The 22,133-nt window shown below is 46.5% G+C and overlaps 1 protein-coding gene across 3 annotated transcripts in view; it reads right to left on the bottom strand.

Annotated features, from left to right (window-relative positions):
* The window catches only part of Irag1 (inositol 1,4,5-triphosphate receptor associated 1), a 113,863-nt gene that overhangs the window by 60,866 nt on the left and 30,864 nt on the right, over positions 1 to 22,133 (bottom strand). The window contains exons 2-4 of one of the 3 annotated variants that reach the window (XM_032892901.1): positions 16,340 to 16,488; positions 2,067 to 2,167; positions 402 to 472 (exon numbers count right to left, since the gene is read on the bottom strand). In XM_032892901.1, the coding sequence (XP_032748792.1) occupies positions 402 to 472; positions 2,067 to 2,167; positions 16,340 to 16,399 (232 nt within the window). In that variant the 5' untranslated portion in view covers positions 16,400 to 16,488. Of the gene's footprint in view, positions 1 to 401; positions 473 to 2,066; positions 2,168 to 16,339; positions 16,679 to 22,133 lie in introns of those variants that run through there. The other 2 variants (XM_032892900.1, XM_032892902.1) reach the window with 2 other exon arrangements.

The following is a 22,133-nucleotide window of genomic DNA, read 5'->3' as shown; positions in this document are numbered from 1 at the left end:
ATAAAGTGTAATCAACACTGACTACACAGCCCAAGTCTATGTGACCCCTATCCTTCAATGGTCCCACAAAGGTGTGCAAAACCGTGAGTAGGAACCAGCAGGGGATCCTGGCTGCCCGCCTTTCACATGGGCACACCCCCGCCTTGCTGCGTACCTACCCATACAGCCCTGGGACTCTGATCTTTGAACCCAATGCTGATCACTTAATGTTACTTCCGTCTGCTCTGACTTCCTCTTCCTTTTCTTTCTGACACTGAAATTAGACATCATTTCTTCTGGACCCAAACACGGAGGGGCTGATCTCCTTGGACTTGGGGAGAGGGAAAGGGGCTGGGTTCAACTAAGCTCAGACAATTCATGCTTGCTGCTCAAGCACGTGCTCGCATTGACACAGTCCTTACCCACAGAAGTCAGCGAGGCAGTGGAGACCTTCAGGTGTCGGTGGGAAAGCCTGCGGTGGGGGCTGGGAGCCCTGAAAGACAGAACATGGTCATCCCGTTAGGAAATCTACTCGGAGGTGGACAAATGGGATGACAGTACAGTCTCTCAGGTTACCCCAAAGCATCATCTACAGCACACACAAGGGTCCTCTGTCACCTTGGGAGCACGTTAGGTGGATGAATTCCCAGTACCTCAGTCTTCCACATCAGAGCCCCTGGGAAGAACAATGACTCAGCAAAGTCTCTATGCCCACTCAAGCTACCCAAGCCCACTCTTGAGGGCTGAAACCGTACTACAGTGTTTACTCCCTCTACGAATACAGCCTTTATGCCAGAGCTACCTTGTGGGAGCCTTACCAAGCATACACAGGGGCTGGCAGAGACAGGGATCATTTATTTTTGAAGGAGAAAATAAAAACACAGTTTCACTGCCCTGCAAAACATGGAGCTCTTTTTAAAGACTTGTTTCTAATCATAAATGGGTGTGCCTGTGTGCACAGATGCATGTGGAGGCTAGAGGCATCCGATTCTCCCGGGACTGGAGTTACAGGTGGTTGTGAGCCACCTGATTTGGGTAGCGAGAACCAATCTCAGGTCCTCTGCAAGAACAGGGTGATCTTGACAACTGCGTCATCTCTCCAGCCCATGAAGCTGTCCTATGTCTGACTTAATTTGGCTTTTTTCCACCTCCTCCCACATTGACTACGCATGTATGTTCATTTCTCATATCCTCCCTGGTATTCACTCTGCTCCTTTGCCTCTACCCTTAATTAACAGGTAAGAAGCTCACTCTGTCCTGTGATAATTACCCTCTTACTGTGGTGTTGCCTGTCAAACCCAGGCCTTGCACTTACGAAGCAAGCACCTTCCCACGGACCTGTATCCCCAGCCCCGAGGATTATCTTTCAAATTTATTAAAAGTGATATGCAGACTGCCTTATTCCAGCTAGATCAAATCAGGGACCCATGGTAAGGGAAACCGGGGCAGTGGCATCCCTGTGACGGTGATCAGTGTCCCTCCCAAAGGATGACTGTCCATGGAGGACCTGCTTTGGCCATGACAGGGTTCTGCAGTTAAAGATCCTCCCCTTCCAGGCTTCTGTGGCAATGCCTGGACTGACATTATGAGACATTTCCATACTATGATGTCTTGTGCTTAAAATCTAACCTGATGTCTTAAAATCTAGCAGTGGGTACAGGGCCAAATCCAAGAGCAAAAACATCATTTTGGGAAAGAAGATAATGGGGGAAAACCCTAGGTTCTCTTTCCCATTTTGAAAAACTGCTTGATAATGTGTATTTTCACTTTTGAGATAAGGTCTCTTATATCCCAGGGTGGATTTGAACTCTTCATGAAACCAAGGAAGACCCTGCACTTCTGATCCTGCTTCCACATGAGTGCTTGGGTTACAGGTGTACCCCACCATGCCCAGTTTATGTGACACTGGGAATCAAACCCAAGGCCTAACCCTACCTTGGCAAGAAGTACTCAGTTGGTAAACTGAGCTATATACCCAGCCCTCTTCATCAATACAGTGATTCCAAGAAAAAGAAGAAAGAAAGTATTTCTAGAGATGCAGGTATTTGCTCCCCACAGAGCATTGCTCGTCTGCCTGGGCTTCGTACCTCTTGACCAGATTTGTGTCAGTCTCTCCTCCAGGTGAACTGGCATCCCCCGTCAGGATGATTGTGGGAGGGCTGCAAAACGGTCCTGCAGAGGGAGAGTCCTGGTGGTTTCGAGCAAAACACAAATGGAGTTAGGCCTGGGCTGGGGGGCACATGCAGGGCCTGGAACTGCGGCATTTCGAACATTGTGACTCCCAAGGCCACTGTCACAGGTCACCAACTCTGTATGTTGGTTTGTCTGTTTCAGCTTCATTAAGACATAATTTAGAAATGGAGATCACATATATTCAAGGTGTGATATTTGATGGGAGTGTAGATTGTGACATGGCTACAGATGAATTAATGAACATATTGACTACCTCAGCTCGCGCTCTCTCTCTCTCTCTCTCTCTCTCTCTCTCTCTCTCTCTCTCTCTCTCTCTCTCTCTCTCCTCTCTCTCTCTCTCTCCCTCCCCCCCCTACTCTCCCCCCACCCTCTTCCTTCCTCGTGGGTGTGTGTGCTGCCGTGGGTGCTGGGAATCAAACCCATATGCTTGACTGCCGAGCCGTCTCCCCAGCCCCTTGTTTCCTGCTTGTGGTGCAGCCCTTTAAACCAGCACGTCTTAGAGCTCATGGTGGAGCTTTCACAAACTCCCAGCATACACTGGTGCTAAAAAAGAGATTTTATTTTAATTCATTGACACTCTGACTACTTTCCAAAGCAACCAACAAGAACCAAGTGCTTGGTTGTGACTCAGTTTAAACTGAGTGATAAGAAATCTTGGGTTCATATTTCTGCATAGGAACTGTGTGGTCCAAAAGATTCTAGCCTGGCCTGCTTCAGTCATTCAGGCCTATGGACCCAAACACTTCTGCTATGGCCTCTCTGGTGGCTTAGCCTGGCCTGACTTTCTGGAGCACAAGGCATTTGGTTTTGGAATCTCTCTGACTCTCTTATTCTTGTTCACAAGTGACTCTTGCCATAGGAAGGTTAATTAACGTCCGTATAGTGTGCACAGGGTTTTGTCTCAAGTGAATATTTGAGCCCTGGGAATTGCCTTTTTGTGTCAGCCTTACTTAGAGCTCTTCTCATATGAATCCTCTGGCAAACAAAAAACTACGTTGGCTAAAATTTCGTTTTTCTACCCATGAGCCATCCCTGTGGTAGAACTTTCATAAGTTCCCAGCATACGCTAGTGCTCAAAAAGAGATTTTATTTTAAATCATTGACACTCTGACTACTTTCCAAAGCAACCAACAAGAAAACGTCAGCTAGAGAAATCTAAAAGCATAAAAACGCCGAGCAAACACTTCCTCCCTCTAGCGGCCTATGGTTGGCACCAAGCTAAATTGTTTGTCCTCGCACCCTGTGGAGCTGTGATCCCCCTAGGGCTGGCTCTGAGAAGTGCTGGCTTAAAGGGAGGTTCCAAAGCTTCATTCATTTTACCACTCCAAGGATATAAAAAGAGAATGAATCTTGAGACTGGATGTAGACAAAACACCCATACACATAAAATTAAATTTTAAAGAAAGGGGGGGGGATAAATGAATTAACCTCTTTCTCCACCTCTTGTCCCCTTTTTTGTCTTTTACTTCACACATCACACACTCGCAACATCCACTTGTTTACCTCCCTGCCCATATCTTCCTTAGCCATCTCTTTATCTCTCCATGCAGCCATTCATCCCTCTATCCACCAATGCATGCATTTATTTGTGTCTCTTCCCATCCATCCATTCATCCATCCATCTCTATGGATCTACATAAATGCATGAGTTCATTCATGTCTCTTCCCCTGTCCACCTATTTACCCATATCCTTGTCTCTCCCACGCATTCACCCATCCCATTCTCTAAATATCTTCTTTATCATTGGTAAACTCGTCTCTTTCCCTGGCTAACATTGATTTACCCATTCATACATCTCTTATCCACTCATCCATTTGTCCATCCCTTTCTGTATCCTTATCCACTCACCAATTAACCCAGCCATTTATCCATTAATCTCTCCCATTCTGCCCATTCATCTATCCTTCTATTTCCCTATTCATCTATAAATCTATCAGTCCATCTCTCTTCACTTCCTTCTCTGCTATCCATCCATTCGTTCATACACTGCTCCCCAATCTATCACCAACCTAACCATTTATTCCTCTCCCCTCCGTTCATCTACCCCCACACTTCCCGCAGCTTCTCTCACTCATCCTCTGCAGACTGTCTTGATGCCCATTTTATATCTGACTTACACCAGTTTACAAACAAGTGTTGTGAGGAAAGGCCTTTTCTGAGGAGAGAGGACGGCTATGCTGGGAGTGGCAAGATTCTCTTGGTGCTCATGACATTTGTGAAAACATGCACACCCCTACCTGCTACTCTGTCCATGTATCCAGCAAAGATTTCTGGAATGCCCACTGTGGGTCTATGCCTTGACTGAGGAGACAAAGATAATGGAAGCAGATCTGAGATGCTTTCTGCTAGCAGATGGGTTGCAGGGGAAGAGGTGAAAGGCCATTTCCTACTAGTTAGTGGCCTTTGAGACAACAGAGGGAACTGCTTTCTGGTTGGCATTTTCTCTGCCTTTTGGGACTTGCTGGGACCACAGGCACCCTTATTTGGAGAGGGCACAGAGCAGGAGTGACTGTCCTGATAGGCAAAAACCAAGCCAGAATTGATAAATGCCACACATACATGGAATCCCAGTCACACACACATTATCAAGCCACTCACAACCCAGGAGGATTGAGGTCAGCAGGAGAAATCCCTCTGCTATATGGGTGGCATTCTAAAAATCTCTCTCTCTCTCTCTCTCTCTCTCTCTCTCTCCTGTCTCAGTATTCTCTCTCTCTCTATATATTCAAAATATATAAGCCATAAAATAGAAGTGTTCTTTCACTAATTGGCTTACAGAATGATTGAGCAGACTGGGAACTTCTAGCTTTCTGCCAAGCTGTATTAAGGGACCACTCCTGAGAAATGTGGACTGTTTTCCTTCGTTTGTTTTTTCTTTTCTTTTCTTTACTCTAGACTGAAAGAAGTGTAGGGTACATTACCAAGGAACACTCAGGAGAATTTTGCTAAGCTTAGTGCAGTACAAACACCAACCCTTCTCCCACTTGGAGCTTCTAATGGAAGGCAAGGCTCCAGAAAGCTTGACACTGGCAATATAAGTTATTGAATACAAAATGCAGGGTATATTGTAAAGCATATAGGCAAACTCCTGGCTTGGGGACTGTAAGAGCTTCACACTCAAGAAACACCACATTCGGCCATAATTTCTTCTTAGCAGCTATGTGGTCTTGAGCAAATAGCCTTGTGTCTTGGTGTCTTGATCACCTCATCTAGATCACGGAGTTTCTATGAAAATTAAACAGGCCAAGTAGGGCTCAGCATAAGAGTGTTTGCAGCTCTTCCAGAGGCCCTGAGTTCAGTCCCCAGAACTCCTGTCTAACAGTTCACAACTGCCTGTGACTTCAGCTCCAAGGAATCTGATGCACTACTCTGTCCTCCAAAGGCACTATGCACAAATACACACACACACACACACACACACACACACACACGTGTGTGTGTGTGTGTGCATGTGCAAATAAATTCTTTAAAATTAAACAAACTGATATAGAAATAGTTTCCAAATAAAAGACAAGATTTCTAGTTATATTTACATTTCAAGTGCATAGAGGAGAGGTCTTGGGAGTGTGTCCCATTATTGCATAACTCTAACTACTTTCATTCACCGAATCTCAGCCCCAGAGGGAACTGCCATGGATCCACCCTTGGCACAGAGCAGTGCTCAGTATTTCCTTCACAGCTGAGTTTATCAGCTTTGGAATTTGATATCTAGGAAACTGATGCTCTTGATCTTGGGCCTGGTTGTCAATTTAGAGCTAAATCAGGAGTTCATTAAGGCATCAGATTGGCCCTTCTGGTAACAGAGCCAACAAGCACACCACCACCAACAACAACAACAACCAACAACAACAACAACAACAACCACCACCAACAACAACAACCACCACCACTGTCCAAGACATATGGTCACAAAAGCTCTGTCAGTCATCTTCACCTGGCTCCACTCCTCTCTCACCAACTTCTTCTCAAACAAGAGATGTCCCATGTGGGTTACAGACATAAAGGAAAGGCAAACTCCCCAGACCTCTTGCACTTTGGCATTGTTCCAAACCCTCATGTTCTCTCATCCAGCCCATCAATTCCACAGGTTACTCAGCAACACATTAGGGGTAATGTGATGATTTGAATGTGGTTGGCCCTGGAAGTGACACTATTGGAAGGTGTGGCCCTGTTGGAGTAGGCATAGTACTGTGGGTGTGGGCTTTAAGACCCTTGTGCTAACTGCCTGGAAGCCAGTCTTCGCCTAGCAGCCTTCAGATCCAGATGTAGAACTCTCACCTCCTCCTATACTATGCCTGCCTGGATGTTGCCATGTTCCTGCCTTGATGATAATGGATCGAACCTCTGAGCCTGTAAGCCAGCCCCAATTAAATGTTGTCCTTATAAGAGTTGCCTTGGTCATGGTGTCTGTTCACCGCAGTAAAACTATCTAACAGGTAATAATTTCCACTATCCTCCAACAATCATAAAAGGAAAATAAGATGAAAAATCAGTCCATTGAATGTCACTTTGCCCTAGGACCGCACCAGACACTGGAAGACACACCTTCCACAGTGCCACAATGCTTCTCCATTTGTCACTTTGCCTTTGTTGACACCTGCCCTGATTTCCGATGTCCTTCGGATAATCTTCTCTTAGCCCCGCTATGCTGCACACGTCCTCATGGGATGTCTCTTCTTCCAAGAACCCCCTAATCCAGATGAGCAGAACACACAGCGGGAGGGAAGCAGGCTAGGGCAGCACTGCTTTGGGGCTCTTTTCCCTCTTCCTGGTCTGTGGACCCAGACTCCCCAGGGGTTCTTCTCTCTTCTCTGGGGATCAGTCAAACTCCGAGGGGCTGTGCCACCTCCAGCAAGCTCACTCCAAGCACAAGCTGCAGGTCATATTTCATTCCCCTCTAATAAATCTTATAGAAACATTTACATGTTTATTTCACTCATAAATTCCCAAGGGTGCAGGAGAGTTCCCTGTACTCCTGAGCCCAGGGATAAATATAGAACGATGTCCGAGATGGGAATATGAGCTTCAAATCCTCAATATCACATGACTAGGGCCAGGCTAGATCTCTTTAGAAACAGCTCCAGGTCTAGCCCAGGCAAGTATGGGGAGTATGGTTGCTGTAACGGCCTCCTTGTGTGACAGTGAGACAGGGACCCTACTGCATCTGTGTGACCAGGAGAGAAGCTAAATGGACCTACAGTGAAATCTCAGCTGGATGACCCCCCAGGGAGATATTTCATTTCTCTGATTTTGGTGTTTATAAACATCAAATGAAGCTAATACTCCCCTAGACTGGCTTTAAAAACAAACACAGATAAAGCAGTAAGAATGATGACGGTGGACGGATGAGAGGAATACGCACATTGTTTGACCGTAACTGCAGTCGATCTGTTGTAGCCTGGAAGGCAGGCAAGGGACTCCCTTGGGAGGGGAATTTGTACTCTGAAGACAAAATACAAAGATTCTCAGGGGACTCGCAAGTAAATGATCATTCCAGTGTCAGGTCCTGAGGCCATGGGAGAGAGGGTAAGGGTTTCTGTTGGGCATGCAACTCCTCCATGTAAACCATGAGGGATATTTTTGCCCCACAACCCTGAAGGCTTGCTGCATAATGTATGTGCTCATTCTGCCTCTGTCAGTCTCTGTCAGTGTCCACTCAGTTCCCAGAAGGCACAGATCCATAGTCATCAGATTTTCCTGCTCTCTTTAGCTCTGGTCTTACTCTCAGGCTATCACACATTGTAGATCAGTACACAATGGGTGTTGACCATGCTTTGTAAAATGCTGCTCAGTCAGCCAGTCAGCCAGTCAGCCAGTCAGCCAGTCAGCCAGTCAGCCAGTCACCCAGTCAGCCTTTCATCCTGCATCATCTTCTGTCGTCCCTACTGGATGCTATTCCTTCTTCCATGTCTTCCTCTCCTCAATCTAAACATCCAACTACCCAAACTGTCACACGATCACCCATCCAGGCATCCACCCAATCATCAATCCATCCATGCATTATCTACCTATACATTCAATCATCCAGCCAGAATCCATCTCCGTTCCTTCTTTCTTTCTCTCTCTCTTTCTTTCTTTCTTTCTTTCTTTCTTTCTTTCTTTCTCTCTTTCTTCATCTTTCTTTCTTCCTTCCTTTCTTCCTCCCTTTTTTCCTTATTTCACTCTCCCTTCCCTTCCTTTCTTCTAATCTTTCTTCCCTAAGATCCTACCATCCTCTAGGTCTGTGCTAAGAGTAGAGATACGTGTGCAAAAGATGTGAACCCTACACCAGGTTGCTCACATACTGTTTGAGGAGAGACAGAAACAGGACAAGCCACGCTCTTGCTCACAATGGGAATTGAGGATGAGCCACCATGATATACATTCCTGACTGTAATCGCCATTTCTGAAATGCATTCTACTTTAATTGATGTACTCCTATAGCATGTCTCATAGTTTGTATGCTGTGACAGTTCTCTTGACTCTTCTTTCCCAAGCCTCCTGTCCATAGAACCCTAAAAGATGAAACATCAGTACCCACTCCCCACACCTCAGGCCACTGGTGCTCAGTACAGTGTCTTTACTGGCAAGAGGAGGCAAAGAAGACAGGGTCATATGTGCAAGGGTTCTTCAGTTTGAATCTATACTTAATTGTGATGTGGCTGTGTGACCTTTGGCAAATGTGTAATATCTTAGGTCCAGTGCCTTCATTCATAATAAGGTGGTGATGATAATATCTAGCTTGTATCATTGAATGGCAGGTACCAACAATTGTTACCATCACCTCCTACACCAGATCCTAATGCCTCATTTAAACATGTGAAGATACTTCATTTCAGATCTTAACTGGGACCATCTTAAAAGGATGTGATGACATAAGTGGATGCTGTGGTTCAAATATAAAATGTCCCCCATAGGCTCACAGGTTGAAGTCTAGGTCTCCAGTTGATGGTACTGTTTTGATGGGTATTGCAAACTTTAGGAGCGTGGTGACTAACTGGATAAAGTGGGGTTAGCTCACCAATGTCCTAGAAGAATCTACCTTGTCACCACCCTTTTCCTGTCAGGCTTCCTGTTTCCTGTCCATCATGGGATGAGCGGCCTTGCTCTACCACATTCTCCCTGCCGTGATGTTCTCCCTCACTCTGAGCCCAAGGAAAACAGGAACAATAGATCACAGGCTAACACTTCTGAAAACATGACATGAAGAGGAATAACCTCTAAGTTGGTCTCAGGTATCTTAATCATAGCTATGGATGACAAATTACAGCAGTGGGGCATCTCAGGGAAGATGATGCCACCATCTCAGGTGGAGGGTATAGGTACTTCCTTTCAGTTCTAGAGGTGGACTCACCTGGGTGTACACACTATAAACTAACAATGTCTGCCTCCTGGTATTGTGAAGCTACCTGTGCTGAGGACATACAACAGAGCTGGAAAACGGGGTGAGGGTTTTCACTGGGTGATTGTGGAAGGACATCTCTCCTCCAGGGGGTCCTTACAAGATTACAAGGTTTATATATGCATCGCTAATTTTATCTCCATCTCGTTCTGATAGAGAATTGGTTATTTAAATCTTGCAGTAGTGGGTATTAATTGTCAACCTGACATCATTGAGGATCATTTGGAATCGCCTGAATGTTAAGCCCAGGTACTCTGCTATGCTGCTTACACCTATATGCCTGGGACCCAGGAGCATTCTCTGTCTTTATGGAACTTTCTGGCTGCTTAGGGGGTGTTACTTTTCATCTTGTCTCACCATGTGATGAGCTAAGAGCTCCAACTGCCTGAGGGTAAGGACTACACTGAGAGAGAGAGAGAGAGAGAGAGAGAGAGAGAGAGAGAGAGAGAGAGAGAGAGAACTTCTGATGATACTATGGAGGCCCTTACCAGGATCTCCAAGTCTGATCCCAAGACAAGGAGCCTGGTGGCTTTAAGACCAGAGGTCCCCAAGTCTCCACAAAGGGATTACCTCCTTAGAGCCTGTAACAGTTACATTTGTCACTACTGTTTCAAAATTCCCAAACAAAAGTAGCTTAAAGAAGGAAGGGTTGTTCTTTGAGTCATGGCTTGAAGGTGCAGTCCATCATGGCAGAGAAGGCATGGTGGCAGGAGTGTTCTATTATCAGAGAGCAGAGAGCGATGGATGCTGGTGTTCCCCTCATCTTCTCCTTTGATTCGTTGTGGGAGCCTAGCCCATGGGATGGTGCTGCCTACATTCAACATTCAGTTAATCTCTCTCTCTCTCTCTCTCTCTCTGCATCTTCTCTCTCTCTCTCTCTCTCTCTCTCTGGAAACAACTCACAGACACACCCAGAAGTATGTTTTCTAGAGGGCTCTAAATTCCAACAAGCTGATGGTTAAGGTTGACCATCACAGGGCCACACTCAGAGGGCTGCTTGTCCAGAGCCTATCTCAACCTCACTCAATTATTTAAAAACTTGGGATAGGAAAGGGAGGTAATGCCCCTGAATAGCCAATCTTCAGCCACAAGAGCTGCTGTGTGACTGGACAGCAAAGTCTGTTGGGAGCATCAAAAGCTGAAGCACAGAACAGATGCTTTGGGATAGCTGGAGTGCCTCAGAGCTGTGGCCTAAGCTAGGCTTAATTTGGCAGAGTGTGTTCTGGGGAGCCAGAGAGCCATGTCGTGCTATGTTATCATCTGGCTGAGGAAGGATGAAGTCAGCAAATACCTTGAATAAGGTTTTGACCTGAGCTTGTGCTCCTGAGCGGACAGTTGTAGAGGGAGTTGGGCAAGACCCTCTGCCACAAGCTACAGTGCACTAAAAGTTAAATCTGTTACTTTGGATGCAAGACACAAAGTAATCAACCCAGAATGCCTGGGAAACCCTCTCCCGCCACTGAACTTACATAGTGCCAGGTGGTGCTATGTAGGATAGTGTGGGAGAAAAGACACCAACCATCTTACCCAGTAAGGGACTCTACATGCTACAATACTGACATGCCTGGCAAGATGTGCCCACTGATGCGGTAGAGGTATAATTATTATATGATTAACAATCCTTTCTGGTTGGATGTGAGCCCTGATCTCCAGGTTGAGTTTTATGCCTGGTGCTAGAAACCTGATCAAAAGTCCATGACTTAGGGAGATTGTAGGCTGTGGGGTAGAAACTACTGTTGTTTTGCTAAGTGGTCATACTTTCCAACTGTCTTCTAAATATATGTTTATGTCCATAGATTTGTGCTGCTCTCAATTTCACAAAGAAGCTTCTTTTCACCGTGGGTAGTAATTAATGCAGAGACTCATAATTGGTCAAGGTGCTGAGTAGCCGTGAGTGCTCAGCTGTCGATGGGCCATCTTATCAACCTCCCACCATCCAAGGCTCAGGGAGGGAACAGAAAGAATGGAGGAATCAGTAGGAAGAGGAGCTATAAAATGCTAACCTTTACATTACATGGTAGTTGAATATACCAGCTCACAGCAACTGTGCTTACCTGCACAAGACCTTCATAAGATCAAGCCAGTCAAAATTCCAGCATGGTGAGAGAGGGACTCCCACACCGTTAGCAGAAGAACTACTGGCAGTTGGTAGCTATGGAAGAGGAAGAATCATTCTCCATCTGGAAAGCAGCTGTTAGTTGGTTGGCTAGTTGGAGGATGTACATATGGAATAAGTATCACTGAAGGGATTCAGGTAGCTATTATAACAAAGGGTACAAGAAATTGGGAGGGAGATGGGTGGGCACTATGGAGAATTGAAGGATGGAGTGGTGGGTGAATAGGATCAAAATACATTGTATAAATGTAGGAAATTTTCCCGGAGAGTAATTTTTTAATCTAAAGCTAAATGTATTAATATAGTTGAATAGTTTCCGGTGCCTGGATGCCTATCATTATCAAGTGGCCTTATGTGCCGGGAGGAAAGACAGGAGTGTAGTAGTGAATGCTGACAACAGAAAGACAGATGCTCTGTCCATGAGCTATTGCAACCTTTTCCTAGAGACTTCTAGAAACCCCCAAAGGAGAAAAGAACTTGGGCAAGTAGAACCCAAGGTCTTACATTGGGCCCCTACACCCCAAGTGTGCCAAGTATGACCGGATGCATGCTGTCCCAATGAGTCAGCTGCTGAAGTAGTTTCTGGTGACAGCTCAGGAAACCACTGATGATTTGGTCACATTGCATCTGGGGTCTGCGGCTGCACAGTGAAGAAGGGACAGACCAGTATGCATCCTCCATGCTTTCTGCTCCAGGCCCCTGCCTGACTCCCCTCAGTAATGTACTGATACTTGGAAGTGAAACATAAAATAAACCCTTTCTTCCCCAGGCTACATTTTGTCATGATATTTATCACAGTAACAAAAAGCAAACTAAGACATAGTGATCTAGGACCCTTCCAGTCGACAGCCTGTCATTCTGTGGTCCCTAAAGGTTCCAGGCATGTGTCCCAACAGCTTCAATTCAGTCAGCACCTTGAGTATAGTCCCTGTGTCCTTGCCTGGGCCCGGGCCCCAGAGAATGCATGCTGCCAAGAACTTACTGCAGGGTCATTGCCAGAAGCCTTTGCTTCACTGTAGGGATGGATTACAGCTTCCAATTAGCAGCTGCAGTGAAGAGAACAATCTATCTCTCCCTCTTCAGGGGTTTTGATGTGAGGACTCAGCTAGCACTCAGGCTAGTGGTGGGAAACGGAGGCTTGGGACCAGAGTATTCAAAACTAGGGCTGGACCCCAGGGAGCTATAAACTTGGAAGGATGCTCTGTTCCTTGCCTGTTTTACAGAGTGGGAATTTACACAGAACGGGGACTTCCGGCTGAACCCTGGCCAGCCTTGCTTTCCTGCTGCCTGACTTCTGTACTCCCAGGGAGTCAGGCTTCTGCCCCTGGAGGCTCCAGCTAGCTTGGGAGATCTGAAGCTCCCCTGTGGCTGTGCTGCCTCAGGAGCCCAGTGTGGGCAGAGGCTCTTTACTAACCATGCCTAACTGGCTTCCGGAGAACTCAGAGAGGCCCAGAGCCTGGTAGCAAGACCAGAAAGTAAAAGAATGAGAATCTCATATGGATCTTGAACCTCTGTGTAAGGGTCTAAACTGCCTCAGGGCTGAGCGAGCAGGCTGAACAGAAGTGGCAACAGCTAACGCTTGTTCAAAGTAGCATACAGGGAATCACAGGAATGAGAAATCTAACAGACTTGGCTTCCAGGTTTCTGGATGAGGATGCAGAGGGGCTGGGAGGCCAATGTTGTCAGAACACAGAGATCATAGTCTTAAACCCTGTTCTCTCTTCTCTGAGGGACCTGGGTCTCCTGGATCCCAGTTGGCTTGAGTCCCTCAAGCATCCTCCTCCTCCAGGTTCATTGCTGTCTCAGCTATTGCAAGTTGCAAAACCTTTCAGAATAGCTTCAGATTCTTACAAGTCTAGAGACGGAACCACACCTGAAAAGCCTTCAGAGACCATCAGAGCCCCCTCATTATTCTGTAAATATTAGTTCTGGCTCCAGCTTACAGGTAGGCATAGCTTGTGGGGAACTGGCATTCGGGGCTCCTACTGACCACTCAAGGGTCTTACCATTGACTCTACAGCTAGCTCATGGGTTCCTCCCAATGCTGTACCTCTAAGGAGCTTCACCCAGGCCCTGGCCCTCATAGAGCTGGACTTACAAGCAGCTAACAGATGTCTGGGTGGGTACTAGGAACTGGACTCAGGTCCTCTACAAGAGCAGCATCTTCTCTTAAATGCTGAGAGCTAAAGACGTAGGAAGAATAGGACTCCAATTGTTCTTCATCTAGGGATGAGACTGTATCCTGGCTAATCTTTTATTATGCTAGCTTTAGGAGTGCTTTTATTTGTAAGAGGCACAAATGTCTCAGTGCTCACAGACAGAGAACCTGGAATGTCAAACACACAGGGTTGTTCTTTCTAAAGAAAGGAGGTATGACCTGTTACCTAAACACGAGGCTGGGAGAAGATGTGGTTAATAGTCTTTGGGCTTTATGCATGACCAAGACCACACTGGAATCTCCCCATAGACCCTTATCAAAAGCTTGTTTTTCTCAATCTATAGAACCCATTTAGTGGATGGTGTCACATGGACTTTACAAAGAGTTTTGATATAGTCACATCTGAACTTTATTTAGTTTCATTTGTGCTTGATTGTACACACAGGATTGAGTTAATTATCACTAGGGACGTTTTCACCAAATTGTCCTGTGCTTAAATATGCCTAGAATAAACCACTCCAAGTCAGACTCCAAAGTTTGAACCAACATGGCTACTTAGTCATGTTCAATTGAACTATCGTCTTGCCTCCCATAGATGATTATTTTGCTGGCCGTGGTGGTCACAAAAACCCATATTCATTTTTGGGTCAACTGAGGAAATTGCCCAAGATTTGGGATCCTGGTTTTGCATGAGAATGTGAGTTTAGTGTAGTTCCATTGTTAGTAAGGGTACCATAAGGGTCAGGGAAGAACACAGAAGTGACAGAGTTAAAGAAAGATGGATGGAACAGCCACCCTTGAATCCGCTCACCAGTGTCTGCCTTCTGCTGTGACCCCCCTTTTCCTTCTCCCGTGGCCCCAGCTGTCAGCTGCCTTGAGGGGTGCTGATGATCAGCACCCACTATGGCTCAAGACGCCCCAGGATGGTCGTGGAGCTTTCCCTAGAACCTTGAACTGTGGTCTGCAGATGGAGATGGGAGTGTAGCTCATTTTTAGATGTTCAAGTAAAAGACATTTTCCCACCCCTGAGCTGCCAAGGTCACACCTCAAACTCATGGACCTGGAATGTGAAGATACGAGGAACTATTCATTTCTAAATGATTGCTTAGTCCTCACTGTTCAATATGTCAGAAAGTCAATGCCATCACGGTATGAAAACGTTCACTAGGAATCTGCCCATCTGGTAAAAAATGGTGCTCATTCACACGCTCTTCTCTTGCTTAGCAAGCCTGTTTCATCTGGCGCTGGTCAGTGTGGGACCATGGTCGGATGCAAGAGGACAGCACAAGTTCAGTGCAAACCAACTGTAAAGTTCAAGTCAAAGTAAATAATGCTGGTGACCTTCATGAGCAAGGCCTTTCATCTGAGAGGATCGGATGGAGCTGGGCCAGTGACCAGATAAAGAAAATATGATTGTGATGGAAAGATGGGTTCGTCAGAAGGGAATGACTTCAGTACTTGGGGAAATGGGTATAGCCTTACACTTTAAACATTCTCCTGGTGGTGTTGCTATAAAACAAGATGTAAAGAATGTGAGATTGCGTGATCACATTGTTTGGTTGACAGAAAAAAAAAAAATAAACAGGCTGGAGAGATGGTCCAATCAGAAAGCCCCTATTGTGCAACCATGAGAACTTGAGTTTGTCTCCTTTAGCACCCACACAGAAAAGGACAGGGATAATGTGAGAAACAGCCAGGGAGACCCCAAGGAATTTCTGGCCAGCCAGTCTTATTAAATTGATGCGTTCCAGGCTCAGTGAGAGACCCTGCCTCAAAAAAGTAAAGTGGAGAAGAAGAAAGCAACATCAACCTCTGGCTTCCATGTACAAGAACACACATGCATACACTACAAAGATAAAACAAATAATATACCAACAGCAAAATGTTTGACTCTTGGTTCAACTTGAGAATTAACATAATCTATTCTTTATGATACATATAAAGCCAAAAATTACTGAATCTTATTTGCAAAACAAAGGCTCAATGATACCTTCTTTGCTGTTATTTGTCTGGGGTTTTGTTTTTCTTTGAGATAGGGTCTCAGTCTGTAGCCTAAGCTAGTCTGGAACTCATTACAATCTGCTACCTCAGTTTCCCGAGGTTGGGACTACAGGCCACCATGCTGGCCTCATTGAGGGTACTCTTACTGAACATTTTGAAATTCATTTTTATTTTATCATCATTTTTTACTGAAACCCTTTCCTATGAACTTTTGGTTGCCTGCTATATCTTTCTCAAATGTAGGAGGGAGCATTTTTGGGCCAAGATGATTTGACTTGTCACAGTCATTTACTCTCTAGATGGTTTCATACTCAGGATTCACGGGACCCTGGCCACCTAAATAAACTCAGGATAGCATATTCTTCAGAGTGAAAGCCACACATCTTCCCCAGGCACCCACTGCAGCCTACACTGGCTACCCACTGTGCCAGTTTGAAAGCTGTGGCCTCAGCCCAGAATACTTAGCTTGGCCCCCACCCAGGCTAGCCATGGGCAGGAAGGGGCACTTACTTGGGTATGGGCTGCCTGTGGCTCTCCGGGGGGCTCCTCATCCTCAGGAATGTGGGGCATGGCAGCCGCCTGGTTGGAGTGGCTGTGCGTGCCTGGAACCTCTGCTGTGACAACCCCAAAGATGCTCCAAGAGGCTTGGGCTCCGCAGGCTGAGGAGATGCCAAAAGGACAAGTCAAACTCCTTCCCGTCCCTGTTCCAAGCTGGGTTCCCTTTCCAGGATCCAAGAGCCACAAATCAGCTGTTTGGTTTTGCATCAACACCAGAGGTCGGACGAGGCAAGGCTGGGAGCAGGCATTGGGAATTGCACTGCCTCCTGTTCTCTGGCTTTGTTTACATGGGCAGAGGTGACCTTTTGCATCTAAGTTGGTCCTTACAGTAAACATAGCTATTCCAGAAGAGAAACATGTCAGCTCCTCAAAGCTATAGCTAAGGGTGGACAGTTCATTGAGATCGGATACCATCTATTGAGCTCCGACTGGCTGCATGACTTCCATTACCAAATTGACTCCCTGTGATGACCTTGGATGTAGGTAGGCATCAATAGTCCCATTCTACAGCTGAAGGAAGAGCCTCTCAGGTTGGAAGCCATTTGTCTTAAGTCACAGAGAAAACTGTTTGTACCCAGGTCTTCCTGATTGGAGGCCTATACAGCCGTTCCTGTGGCCTGCCTCCTCCCTAGGGGGAGAACAAAGGGCAATGCCATTAACTGAGTGAGCACTGTGTCACAGGTCCTAGGTGAGAGTCTGCTGAGTGATAGATCCCCTAGGAATGTCTGCTGTTTCCCATGACATCCCTCTCTGCTCCACAGAGAGGGTCTGGAACATTCTCTAAACCAGAGTGCTGCAATCCAGGTTGATACCTGGCATTAGCCGCAGCACACTGCAGCCCCCGGACCTCTAAGACAGGGAAGGTGTCTGATTTGCTATGAAGATTCAAAATATCCATTTAAAATGGTGGTTGCTTTGTTTCTAAAGAGTTGGAGACATTTAGACCAGGAGCTGTTAAAGGGGGGGTGCCATCTTGGCTTTTGCATTTATTCTAATAGGTACCCAAAGCAGAGTTGAAGCATTTGGGGTGACGCCTGCTGGTCATCTTGAAAATCTCATCTCAACTACAGTATTCATGCACTGAATTCTCTTCCTTCTTTCCTTCCTTCCTTCCTTCCTTCCTTCCTTCCTTTCTTTCTTTCTTTCCTTCTTCCTTTCTTCCTTCCTTCCTTCCTTTCTTTCCTTCTTTCTTTCTTTCTTTCTTTCTTTCTTTCTTTCTGATTTAAGACAGAGTTTGACATATCTTTGAGAGTTTGACATGTTGGCTTCAAACTCATAGCCGAGGCTAACCCCTTTCTTCATCTTCCAAGTGCTAGGATTCCAGGAATGTGCCTCCACACCTGGCTGAATCAGTCATTCTTTCTCCACAAACAATCTTTTTACAGGCCTGTGCCTATGCTGTGACACAAAGAGAGAGGGGTGTAGTTTTTGTCCCTCATGGGGTCCTGAGTCCAGTATCGGAAAGCAATTGAGAACGTGGTTGATGTAAACACCTCAGAATGTGGAGTTAGGAGACCTCAAGCAAGACTCCCTAACTATGCAGGCTGAGTGCATGAGATGTGGTTTTAGGGATGGCTCTACATTATGAGGGGAGTTTGAGCTGAGTCATAATACAGAAATAAGAATGGAACTTATCTATTTGCAGAATCGCCTCAGGGCTGAGCACAGTAAATGAGCTGGCGGAGAAGAAGCCATGCTGGGCTTGGCTCCAAACAGAGTTATCCTGACTCTAGAGACTAAAAGCTATGAGGCCAGGATCACGGCGTCTTTCATCCTCAAAGGCTACTGGATGAAGGAACTGAACATCAAGTTTCCCTAAAAGATGAGCTGTTGGAATAATTTCATTGTCTTTACTTAGATGCCAGCATGAGCAGCAATGACATCAGGAGTGCTGAGGGGACCGCATGTAATGGGAGGAATCAAGGGAAACGAGTTGGCTCTCCTTCTCAGGTCACGTCACTGACTCATCCCTGCAAGTCAACCTATCTTAATAGGAATAGTTTCCAAAGTCCAAGAGACAGCTATTCCACTTTCTGTTTAGGTCTTAATTTACACAGAGCATACTGTGTACTAAGGATTCAGACAAGCAAGACCATGTTCAGAAAAGAAAAAGAAAATTCTACGAGGCACGAATTTGTGTTTAAGAGCTCAAAATTGGCCTGAAGAAATGACTCAGTGGTTAAGAGCACTGACTGCTCTCTTAGAGGTCCTGAGTTCAAATCCCAGCAACCACACGGTGGCTCACAACCATCTGTAATAAGATCTGATGCTTTCTTCTGGTGTGCATGAAGACAGTTACAGTGTACTTGTATATAATAAATAAATAAATATTTTTTACAAAAAGAGCATAAGACTTTAGCCTGGGCCAGAGAAACTGCAAGGGAAAAGCAATCTCTTCTTAGATATCTAAAAGGTAGTCATGTGTCCCCGAGGTCTCCAGAGAACAGGTGTATGGCCGAGTGAGAAGACAAAGGAACCTTCTAGTGGCCAGAGCCAGTTAAAGATGAAACAGACCACAACTTCAATGTCAAGAGTTTGCTGTTGCTGGAGACTTTCAATATTGGCTGGCTCCAGGGGTCACAGGAATGCCGACCATGGCTTTTTCCTACTCTGAAGTCCCAGATTCTATCTAGACACAACCAGCCAAAAGGACCTCCCAGCCCAGGGTCCATTCAGAGGTACTAGGATTATAAAGCCATACCAGAAACACCCCCGTCCCTAACTCTCCTCTTCCCTCTCTTGAAGACAGACCTCTGCCAGTCCCAGGCCAGCCAGAAACCAAGTGTCAAGAATGAGGTCATACACTCCATGGTGGGGAAGACAAAATGGAGGCTGGCTGCAGTCTCACAGGTGAACAAGATGGAGCCCTGAGGCTCTATGCGAACCCCTGCAGGCCTGCTGTGGGCCATCCCCATGCTACTCAGGTTCCGTGTGCTTTCCCACCCATTATTATAAGCTTGCTGCTTAAAATAGCAAGGTTACAGACCCAGTCCAGTCCCCGGGGTGACATCTGGGGGGTCTGTGGGGACTAACAGGCGTGTAGACCTCATATCCATCACAGCATGGTTTGGAATACAGCCTCCAGGAAGCCATGGTCTGGAGTGCCAGCCCATAAAAGGAGAGAACACTGAGTCATGCTTGCCTCTCTGCCTCCCTTTCAATCCACTTCCAAATATTTCCTAAAGCTTCTCCAGCCAGGTCAGGTTATGTGAGTCACGCCAAGAACCAATTAGCTCTTTGGATTCTATTCATCTGGCCTCTTAACAATAGTTAAATAGAACCTGGTCCATCTTACAGGGAAGAAAACTGAGGCACAGAGGAGAGAAACAAACAAGACAGGGTTCCGTTACCTTTGTACACAGGGTAAACTACCCAAGAGCCTCTGCTGGGATAATTTGTGTAAGTGAAGAGGCTAAGGGTCCCTAAACCATCCTTAGATGTTTTACTTGCTTCATGAAAGAAAGCAAAATGAAATGCCTTTGACATCCACATGTCAAGTTTCCCTACTGGGTATCCAACACGACTGTGTATGGTCACGTGCTCATGCTTAATCCCTACAGGACAGGGTGTTTATTTATTTAGTTTTGCTTTCATGCAATGCTGGGAATTGAACCCAAGGCTTTGAACACGCTAAGCAAATGCCAGCCTCACACTCATACCCCAGGAGCAGGGGCTCATGAAGCTTTTCTGAAGTCGTCCTTCTCCCCTGACCTAGCTGTACCCCAGCCATTTTCTGTAGGTTGTATTACTTTCATTTAATATAATAAAGCACCAAGGCAGAGAAACAATCAGCAAGGCCGTGCAGCTAATAAGTCTGAGTCCAAAGACATCATCTTGTCTCTTACCTAGGGGACAGCCGAAAAGCCTCATGTGAGCCCCACCCCGCTCCAGGAGGGAGAACTGGGGAATAACCTCCCAGAGGCAGGGAGAGGAAGTAACACTGAACCTTTGGTTGCCAAGCCAAAGGTGTCTCATGAGGGTAAAGGGAGGGGCCCAGCTTTGGGAGATGGCTCAATAGTAAAGTGCTTGTCGCACAAGCATGAGGACCTGAGTTCAAATCTCCAGAGTCTACATAATAGTGGATATGACAGCAGGTATCTGTGATCCCGTTGCTTCTTAGGAAAGACAGGGGGAGAAGACAGGAAAATTCAAGACGCTGATAGGCCACCTTGCCTGGTGTATGTAGCACAAATGAGGTAGAAGATTAAATGACATTTGAGGTTGTCCTCTGATCTCCAAGTGTGAGCTTGCCCACACGTGTACTTGCCCAGACAAGGTCCAAGCTTGAGGTTTCCTGTCCCTGGTATGTCGTGTAACGATGTGCTCGTTTGCTGTGAGAGGCAGCGGCCCACTCATTGGACTCACTTCTTACTCTTCTAGTCACACAACTGTCCAGACACTTGTCATTGAACTGTTCATTCCAGGAAGCCTCGCATGAAGGTCAAAAGCATAGGTTCTGCCCCATAAGGTTCTGCCTTAGAACCCTGTGGGCTGTCAGGGGACAGAAGTGGGGGAAGGCAGGAGGGCTCTGGAAATAGAGGCCACAATTTATTCTATTCCCAGCAGCCATTAGGGGCTTCCTGTGCTCACTGCCTGGTAACCGGAAGTATCTAGAGTAGATATGGGAAATTCGTCCCACCTGGTAGGTCCCATCGGCCTGCAAGCACCAGGCCTCCTTCAGGAGTCAGGGGAGACAGGAACGGTGTTTATGGAAATCCTCTCCGGTGTTTTCAGCCTCCCTGGCAGGTGGCAATGGATGTTCTAACACTGGTAACACGATTTGTCCCATTTGGCAGATGACAGTGGCCTGAAGACATCACCTAGGAATTGCAGTGGCAGGCAAGCCCAGTATATCTGCCTGACTCTGCAGCTCCCTGTGGGGCCAAGCCTGCTGGCCTCTCTCAGAGCCTTGTGACCTGTGCAGAAAGGATCAAACTCCTCCCTTGAAGCCACAGTGTCCCAGGAGCATGGCTTGCATGCTGTGTGACTCCAACTAGCTCTTTTAATCTAGAAGAGCTGAGAGGTTCTGTGGGAAGCAAGGGGTTAAGCAAGCTTCATGAACCTAAACAGGGGTGACTCAGGCTTCTCAGAAGGGAGGGTTCTGTTCTTCCAGCCTGGGATTTTTGCTTTCATTTAGCACTCAAAGAATGTGAGTGTGATTAGGTTGCTATTAATATCCAGCCTAGCTTCTCTCTGGACAAAGGGTTGAGGCAGGAGACTGCTTGGAGTAACTGTACACACATCTCTCTCAGTCCCTCTACAAATTCAGAGAGGCAGGAGGCTGCTTCCTGTTCCCACTTTTACAGATGGGGAGCTGAAGCTGAGAGCAGGGGAGAAATTTGACCAAGGCCACATCTATGGAAGGTCAGCTTCAGAAAAGGACCATGACCCCTTGCTCCTGGGGGATGAGTGAGGCTGGCTGAGGGCAAAAGACAAGCCAGAGTGAGAGCAGAGCCTTTAGTCCCCCTTCTACTCTGGTGTCACTCACAAAAGAAAGGATCCTCTTTCCTGTCCTCACCCTGGGTGGCCTCAGAGAATGTCCTCAGGTGACTAAGATGAGCCTGAGGTACTGGGCAGAAACTCTCTGGCCTAGCCAAGTGCAGATCTATGTCTTGTACCCTGAGTGGACTGAGTGTACCTCCTGCATGCCCAAGAGCCCAGCAGATACAGTTGCAAGAGCTCAGCAGATACAGTTGCAACTCTCCTAGCTGTACCTTGCTGGGTTAGTATACCTTGGCCTCCTCTT

Source organism: Rattus rattus, chromosome 2 (assembly GCF_011064425.1).
Source record: "Rattus rattus isolate New Zealand chromosome 2, Rrattus_CSIRO_v1, whole genome shotgun sequence".
Taxonomy (NCBI): domain Eukaryota; kingdom Metazoa; phylum Chordata; class Mammalia; order Rodentia; family Muridae; genus Rattus; species Rattus rattus.
This window is presented reverse-complemented; position numbering and strand designations above follow the sequence as displayed.